Here is a 9,350-nt window from a genome sequence, read left to right as displayed (position 1 = left end):
AGAAAGCTGAAAACCTGTAACCATTGACATCCATAGTAGAAAAATAAATACTTTGTAAGTCAACGATTACAGGTTTCCATCTTTTAGTCATTTACCATTAATAACATTTCTCATTAAAATGCAACTTTGAAGAGTGTTAATAAAGTATTAATGAAGAGTATTGAAGAGTATTAAATGTGTGGATGGTAGTGTATACACGCTAGATTGTCATACATTCTATCTAGTAATTACGTTTATTAAACTTTCAAAATACTGCACAGAAATAATTGACATTCATCATACTCACCTTGAGAACCTGCACTAATGGCAGAAGATTCACACCAACTGCCTGAGGTAAATATTAAAAATGAAAACCCATTTTCTTCCAATGGTTGATCTCTTTCTTATGGGAATTCTAGATAGTCTAGAACTGTATGCTTATGCTAATATATAAATCAAGAGAACTAGTCAAGTCAGAGGTTTGTGCTTGAAGGCCATGTGAAAGGTTTCAAGGAAAGCAGCTGTTCAAAGGCTGATAATTGTTTTTCCAGCTATAACAGGTGGAATACTCAGCAATATTGTTTAGAATATTGTGTGGTCAATGTGACATCACAGATAGAGAGGGATATAAAAAGCAGTTGATGCCAGTGTTGCGGACCTGAGTCAACATGTTCGCCCTCATCCTAGCATCAGTGCTCATCGCCAGCGGTAAGACTTTTGCACACCACAACTGCTTAGAGTTATTGTTCTATTATGAGTTCAAACATTTTAATCTGAATTTCTCCTGCAGCCTTTGGGTGTGGAAAACCACCCATTGAGCCTCTCATGTCTCGTGTGGTCAATGGAGAGGAAGCAAGACCGCACAGTTGGCCCTGGCAGGTATTTAATGATACATTTTGAAAAATATTCTTTATTTCTAATTCCATGTCATTTCTACCTCTGTCAAACTCTGTCTGCCACTTAAAGGCTTAGTTTTCCCCAAAATGAAAATTTACCCACTATTTACTCAAGTTCAAGTGTTTCCAAACCAAGAGTTTTTCTTCTGTTGAACACTAAAGAAGACATGAGAAAGAACGCTGAATCAAACTGAAAACCTCTAACCAGTGGCTTCCATAGAACGAAACACAAACACTATGAGAGTCAATGGTTACAGTTTTGCAGCTTTCTTGAAAATATCTTCTTTTGTGATGAATAAAAAAAAAAGAAAGAAAAAGAAAAAAACAGATGGTCAAATCAGTTCAGAACAAGTAAAGGGAGAGTAAATGTTGACAGAATTTTCATTTTTGGGTGAACTATCCCTGTTGATAGAATTTTCAGTTCTGAGAGATTAGCGGCTATATACATATGTTCAGTTGTACAATTTTTTTTTAAAATCGGTATGAAAAACAATTTTCCTTACCACCCATAAATCCAACTAGAAAATCCTACTCAACTGTACAAATTAGGTCAAACAAATTACATATGAATTTGCCACTAAATCAAAAATTGCTGTGAGAAAGTGTTGGTCTGTCTTATTTTCCACACAATTTTAGCATCTGTTTCCTCCCTTCATTACATTCCTGCATTTGGAATACATTTTTTTACCCAAGTAATTAACATAATTCAAGCAAAACAGTCTGTCAGTGGGGTAAGTACACTGGAAAAAGCTTTCATTTATCCAGTTTTTTAAAAAATGGGGTAATATAAACATCTACATTTTTATCACTTGATCCAATGAAAAATAAATAATTTGCCTTAAACAATATTTTCTATCTCCATGAGAGCAATTTTATATAACCTGGAACAAAGCATATTTGTCTTGTTGAAGAAAGTCAATTAATTTAAATTCTCAGCTAAATTTGATTACTTGAGCCAATGAAAAAGAAATCATTTGCCAAATATTTTTTAAGTTCATGACTAAGTTTTTGTTTAATACGCATGCACTAACCTGTGTGAGTAATCTTAAAATTGGTCAAAACAAATTTTTCTTAGTTGAGCTCCTAATAAAAAAAAACATTTATATTTAACTGTGTTTTGAACTTAAATTACTTGACAAATAACAAGTAACAAATAATTATCTGTTAAATTACTTAAACAAATAATATTAAACTGAAATGAAAGATACATGTTTAATTTGATAAAGTACTGCTTGATTTTTTTTTTCAGCGTACAATAAGCTTGTTTCAAAAGGAAAACAAGATTATTTTATTTACCTTGGTAGATGATTTAGATGATTATTTAACTTATTTTAGGGAAAAACTCACTTAATTGTGACATTATTTCTGAAAACAAGACAATATTTCTCAAACTAAAAAAAACTTTTATTTTTGCTCCTTTAAACTAATTATTTAAAATTAGCTACAACAATACAACAGATTTCCTTGGGACAACTTAATTTTTTATGTTCAAATAAATTTGTTAAAAGTGTTAAGTTAACTTAATTCATTCATGTTGTCCCAACACAAATCGATTGTCACATCCCAGTATATTGATGTGGACTGTGTGTTCGTTAAAAATCCCTGGATGTCTTTCAAAAAACTGGTGGTGGATGAGGACATCCCCCTCCATTGTGTAAAGCGATTTGAGCGTCTAGAAAAGCACTATACAAATGTAAGGAATTATTATTATTAAATATATTCATTGTGTGTCCCATTATTAGGTCTCTCTGCAGTATCAGAGTGGAAGCTCATTTTACCACACCTGCGGAGGATCTATCATTGCTGAAAACTGGGTGATGACTGCTGCTCACTGCATCAGGTAGAAAAGTCCAGCCCAGTGTTCATCTCATATATTCTTCTTCATTAGTCAGTGACAAATTCATTAGTTCATTAGTAGTAACTCCTTTTCAGATTAGTGTTGTGAACTTCTGGATACTAATCTCATTTTAAATATAAAAAATCTCATATATATTTTCTCTCCCGTATAGTTCTGGCCGCAACTACAGAGTGCTAGTTGGCAAGCATGACCTGTCAGTAAATGAGGAAGGATCCCAGACCATCAGCGCACAGAAGATCATTGTACACGAGAAATGGAACTCAATGTTTGTTGCTCTTGGGTAAGTTTTAGATATTCTCATTTTCATATATTTAAATTAATTAACAGTTAAGCTAAAGATGGATTGTCAATTAGTTATTATATCAGGGCAATCCATCAAACATGCTCATATAACTGACTGATCATTTTCTAAATTAAAGGTAGTTAGTTTTAATATTTCTATTCACCTAATTTTAAACTTTGTTGGCTAGTGAAGTGTATAGAACACATTCATGGGAAATATTAGCTCACTTTCATGAAGCCTGTATTTATTATGCATTATAAGCATATAGGTAATGTATTCATAAGCTTCATTCATTCATTCATTTTCTTGTCGGCTTAGTCCCTTTATTAATCTGGGGTCGCCACAGCGGAATAAACCACCAATTTATCCAGCACATTTTTACGGAGTGGATGCACTTCCAGCCGCTACCCATCTCTGGGAAACATCCACACACACACACACACACACACAACGGACAATTTAGCCTACCCAATTCACCTGTACCGCATGTCTTTGGACTGTGGGGGAAACCGGAGCACCCGGAGGAAACCCACTCAAACGCAGGGAGAACATGTAAACTCCACACAGAAACACCAACTGAGCCTAGGTTCGAACCAGCGACCCAACGACTCTCTTGCTGAGAGACGACAGCACTGCCTACTGCGCCACTACGTCACACCTTCATAAGCTTTAATTTAGTTTGATATCTTGATGTTGCTTTCTAAAAATGTAAACAATATCATGCTATATGTTAATGAACTTAATGCAAAGTCATGTTTAAACCAATAAAAAGCTTCATAACTTGTGTATAATATGGTAGGGCATACACACTAAAAACAATTGTCTGCCTAATTGCTGCAAACAATTTATTTGTTGATTTAAAACAAACAAATCAAATTTAGTAATGTAAAACTTAATTTGTTTGTTTAAATTCAGCCCAAATAAATAATTTACAACTACTTAAAAAAAAAATAATTGTACATCCAAGAATCATCTTTAAATTATTTTTTTCAGTGCGAGTTGCTTATTAACTTGCATATGGGTACTAATACTTTTACTAATAAGTTGCCTTATTCTGCATGACCAGATTGAACATGCCACAATCATTCCCCTTACCATAACTGATACAGCAATTACATTAACTAGCAGTACATTGTGAAGCAAAACTCATAGTTAACAGTGAATATGTTCACCATTCGTGCAATACATAACGTTCAAAGTGCTCTTTGTCTGCTTTAAGCAACTGAAGTTAATGTTTTAAAAAATAAACTAAACAGTTTGGATGCGAAAATCTATAAGTGCTGTCTGATTTTTTTTTAAATAATGTATTTTTTTTGCTCAGCCTCCAATGTTTATGTTCAGTTATTTGACTTTAAATGCGCTGAAAATAACCTATTCTTCATCAAAATACTGAACATACTGAACATACAAACAGGAGCCAGAGAAAATTGAGAAAGCTTTTGCATCTGAATGCTTTAAACATACCACGAAGTGATTACACAACTACCGGTTGCTTACAAAGAATTATGAATGCATTGTATTGCTTTCAGAACATCTGTATAGAGCATTGCATACAGACTTCATAGAAAGTGCAACCAAAACATTATATTTTGTGAAATGTCATATTTAAGGTGGATTACGGAACCAATAAGTGGCAATTTTTGGAAATTTAGATTTAACATAACCTGTAATCTAAATAAATATGTTTCCATTAATGTTGTTGGTTTGTTTTTATTAGAAAATATTTAGCTGAAAAACAGCTTTTTGAAAAACTGAGGGTTCAAAAAATTTATATATGGAGAAATTTGCATTTAAAGTTTGATAAATTAATAAAGTTTTGTTATTTTACAGTTGGACATGTGCTAAGTATCTTCATAAAACATGAACTTTACTTTATATTCTTGTGATTTTGAGCATTTAAAAAACGGTATATTTTATCCTATGTACTTTGGTTATTCATAAAAACATATTCATAAAATTTAAGAAAAAGTTTTTAGGGTCCATGGTCACATAATAACTTGTCCTGATCAACCTCTTGGGTTTATTTTGTGACACTGATTGTGGGCGTCAACACAATGAATTTGTTGCAATTGTTTTCATTCAGAAACGACATTGCCCTGATCAAGTTGGCTGAGCCTGTGACACTGAGTGATACTATTCAGTTGGGCTGTGTTCCAGCTCCTGGCGATGTCCTCCCAAACAACTACCCTTGCTATATTTCAGGCTGGGGAAGACTCTCCAGTGAGTACTCCTGCACACAAAACCTGACACATCATGCACATAATATTAGTACACTGTATTAACCAACATACTTTGGTTGTGTCCCAGCTGGTGGTGCTCTTCCTGACAAACTTCAGCAGGCTCTGATGCCCGCTGTGGATCACGCCACCTGCTCCAGGTTTGACTGGTGGGGCTCCAGTGTCAAGGAGACCATGGTCTGCGCTGGTGGAGACGGTGTTGTCGCTGGATGCAATGTGAGTAAAGTTAATCCTTATGAGGTCATTTATTAATTGTCATGTGCATCTTTATTTGTGAGGCATATATTAGTTTAGAAAGAAACTTTAAGCAACTTCTTTATGGAAACTCATTAAGAGAGAACAATGTTCTAAATATTGAGAGGCAAATTGTATATGCTTTTTTTAAGAAAATGTGAACAGCTGATGATGAGTATATTTTAGATACAATATTATATTTGTACAATACAATATTATAATATAATTGTGAAGACAGCAGTCATTTGAGTCTATAAATTGGCTAAATCAAATATGCCCCATGAGTTGTTAAAAGGGATAGTTCACCCAAAAATGAAATTGTACTCACGAATTACTCACCCTCAAATAGTTTTAAAGCTTTATGAGTGCCATTCTTCTGTTGAACATAAAATAAAATATTCTGAAGAAAACTGGAAACCAGTAACCATTGACTTTTATAATAGGAAATATAGATTCCATGAAAGTAAATGGTTACTGTTGATGTAAATCCAAAAACATTTTGATTGCCCCCTAGTGGCTACTGAAAAATTCAGTAGCTCTTATCATGCTATGTTATGTTTAAATGTTCACTATTCCAGTAACTTTGCTTTTAGTTTGTTATTTGATGCAACTCACAATGAAGTAAGCTCTTTTCTGCAATAAATAACAAAGTAAACAGTCAAACTACCTGCTCTTTAAAAAGGTGTGTATATATTGACAATGATAATATAATATAATATAATATAATATGATATAATATAATATAATATAATATAATATAATATAATATAATATAATATAATATAATATAATATAATATAATATAATATAATATAATATAAAATAAAAAAATGAAATCAGCTTGCTACGTGGTGACAGTGACCATACATGGGATGTTTTGTCTCCCTTTTTAAGCAGCGGAAGGAAGTGGAAACACATTAGCCATCTTTTTTACAATGTTAACCAGTTGGAATAGCACTCAAGAAGCCCAATTCAAGTCAATTTTAAAAGTCTAATTCAAATAAAATATCTATTTTGTTCAGTGTCAATAACTTTTTGTAAACCTTCAACAGGGAGACTCTGGCGGTCCTCTGAACTGCAAGAACTCTGACGGCATCTGGGAGGTCCACGGTATTGCCAGCTTTGTGTCTGGTTTGGGCTGTAACACTATTAGGAAGCCTACTGTTTTCACCCGCGTGTCTTCTTTCACTGACTGGGTTGACAAGGTACATATGGTGCTTTATTAGCATATATAATTAATATTCATAATGGAGTTCTAAAGCCATTTGGGCCAAAAAATCCCTGATCATTGGATGTATTCATGCAAAACCTTAATTTTGAGATGAAAACATGAAAATTTACTTAGGGCTATGAGACTCTGAATTATGTGATTCTTTGGCAAGAAAGCCTGAATGAAATGCCTAAATAATGCTGAATGAATCTCAAGCGGTCAAGGCCAGCAGTTACATAGACTTGAATGGTGGAAATTCAGAGATCCCAGTGTAGGATCTTTTAAATAGAAACATTTCTTAACCTCAACCATGACTTCAGAGTCCAATATGGCTGCTCAGTGCAATAGTATCTGGATGCAGAGTTGGATTTCCAAACTGACATTGCATATCTCAGAGATGCAATGTCAGGCACAATGCACTCATTGGAGCTTGTGACTTCACGGTGAAGGGTAGGGTTAGGGGTGGGCTTTAAAAAGCATTGCATGCTGCTCACCTTGCGACTGCACTAAGTCATCCAGACCCCTCTCGCTCAGTGGATCAACTGAAATAAAACAGCAGTGATTTTTCTTGCTGCGAAGTAATCAGAACACAGCAATAACACTGAAAATGTTCCAAATTTACAATTTTTTTGAGGATGTGATTGCTTTTTACTTAGACTAGGGGTCAGCAATCTTGGTCCTGGAGGGCCGATGTCCCTTCAGGGTTTAGCTCCAACTTGCCTCAACACACCTGCCTGGATGTTTCAAGTATACCAAGTAATACCTTGATCAGCTTGTTCAGGTGTGTTTGATTAGGGTTGGAGCTACAATCTGCAGGACACCGGCCCTCCAGGAACAAGTTTGGTGACCCCTGAGTTAGACTCTCTTAATTACAGTAATAATGTAATGCATGAACCTGTGACCTATATTAGAAAGATCTGCATGTGATGATTTAATAATCTCTTTTTCTATCTGCTTCTGGAAGGTCATGATGAACAACTAAGAAGAAACAAGGATGTCGTTATATTAATACCAGAAAACCAACACACAGAGAAGAAAGTAAATAAAAGCATAATGACTCAACAAGGGATTCGTTTTGGTTTTCCTTTCCCACTCTCCCACATTGATTCAACTCAAACTGCCAAATGTTAGAAGGAATATTAGGCTAAACTCCAATTAGCTGAACGAAAGCCTGATTCCTGTTAAGCATCTGAGAGTTTTAGGAGGGCAGCTGTGCTGTATCTCTGTCAAACATGATGAGTGGATCAAATCTGAATGTGGTATTTTAAAGACTGTAGTACCTCAGAGTGAAACAGATCATCTGGCCAAAGGAGGTGAGGCGATCTGATCGCTTCCCACTCATCTGTAGGAGGAAGGGATGATAATCATGACCTGCTGACATACAACAATATCGACTGAAAACCGCACATGGATGATCTGTGGGTATAAACAAAGATGTTTATTTTTTAATGCCAATTACTCAAGCGTAATTGAAATAAAATGTTGAGTGACTGCAAGTGGTAAAATGTAGAACGGAAAACAGCCTTTGAGAGAGAGAGTGTGACAATCATTAGTGTAACTGGATAAAAATATTTGCATGAAAGCGTTCACACATTACATGTTTTTTGTCCACATGAGACTTTTTGAAATCTAAAATTGTGCTGAATGCTTTTGCTTTGGAAGAGTACAGGATTCAGTCATTGCCTGTTGACTGTTTAGTGAAAATAAATTGTTACAATTAGTTCTCGTGGTTTTCAACAAGGATAAATATTTAAATAAGAGGCAGAAAACTTTTTGCTTCTATATCTCAAAGAGTCTGAGGGTGAAGCTTTTGTCTCCTCACAGTTTTTCACACTGCTAATGGCTCTGTGGGGGCTCCTGATAGCTCCTGCACTTGTTAGTAGTAAACCATAAAGGAAAGGTTTAATAGCTGCACTAAACTACACTGCTCAGCACAAACCCTTTAATATTGCATTACATTTGTAAAGGAGCGCACAAGTCCATTTGTTCTATAATAAATAAAATATATGCACATATTTATGTACAGGGGGTAGTTTGCATGTTCTCCCAGTGTTGGTGTGGGTTTCCTCCGGCTGCTCCGGTTTCCCCCACAGTCCAAAAACATGCGCTATATGTGAATTGAATAAACTAAATTAGTCATAGTTTATAAGAGAGTGTGCATATGTGTTTCCCATTACGGGGTTGCAGCTTGAAGGGCATCCACTGCATAAAACATATGCTGTATAAGTTGGCGATTCATTGAATGAATATTTATTGTACAATTTTCAACATTACATATGGGGGAACAAATATTTATATACTTGACTTTATCTTGAATAAAGGCTGTTTAGTGACTGATCTATCTATCCACATAAACAATACGATGGTCATTTATAGTAAATAATGCAGTGTTTTTAACCAAACTGCAGTAAAGTATGTTAATATATCAGTTGTGGTAGTTCTATAATTGCTGTGGTAACATATTACCCGGCGACGCAGTGGCGCAGTAGGTAGTACTGTCGCCTCACAGCAAGAAGGTCGCTGGTTCAAGCCTCGGCTGGGTCAGTTGGCATTTCAGTGTGGAATTTGCATGTTCTCCCTGTGTTCGTGAGGGTTTCCTCCGGATACTCCAGTTTCCCCCACAGTCCAAAAACATGTGGTACCGTACAGGTGA

The 9,350-nt window shown here is 35.1% G+C and overlaps 1 protein-coding gene across 2 annotated transcripts; it reads left to right on the top strand.

Moving 5' to 3' along the window:
- The first annotated feature begins 566 nt into the window (after nt 1-566).
- ela3l (elastase 3 like) lies at nt 567-7,759 on the top strand. Of its 2 annotated transcripts, NM_001024408.1 has the most exon segments (8): nt 641-687; nt 770-858; nt 2,618-2,715; nt 2,885-3,013; nt 5,100-5,236; nt 5,324-5,469; nt 6,540-6,692; nt 7,662-7,759. In NM_001024408.1, coding segments are annotated over 6 exon segments (606 nt in total). In that variant the 5' UTR covers nt 641-687; nt 770-858; nt 2,618-2,692; the 3' UTR covers nt 7,680-7,759.
- Nucleotides 7,760-9,350: the final 1,591 nt, after the last annotated feature.

The sequence above is a fragment of the Danio rerio genome, chromosome 5, assembly GCF_049306965.1.
Source record: "Danio rerio strain Tuebingen ecotype United States chromosome 5, GRCz12tu, whole genome shotgun sequence".
NCBI lineage: Eukaryota > Metazoa > Chordata > Actinopteri > Cypriniformes > Danionidae > Danio > Danio rerio.
This window is presented reverse-complemented; position numbering and strand designations above follow the sequence as displayed.

Excerpts from the sequence above, each read along its gene's own strand:
- ela3l (XM_021476165.3), top strand. The coding sequence starts at position 648 with ATGTTCGCCCTCATCCTAGCATCAGTGCTCATCGCCAGCG. Across the intron at positions 688-769 it reads ATCAGTGCTCATCGCCAGCG|CCTTTGGGTGTGGAAAACCA; the intron begins GTAAGACTTTTG and ends TTTCTCCTGCAG. Across the intron at positions 5,470-6,539 it reads GTGTTGTCGCTGGATGCAAT|GGAGACTCTGGCGGTCCTCT; the intron begins GTGAGTAAAGTT and ends AACCTTCAACAG.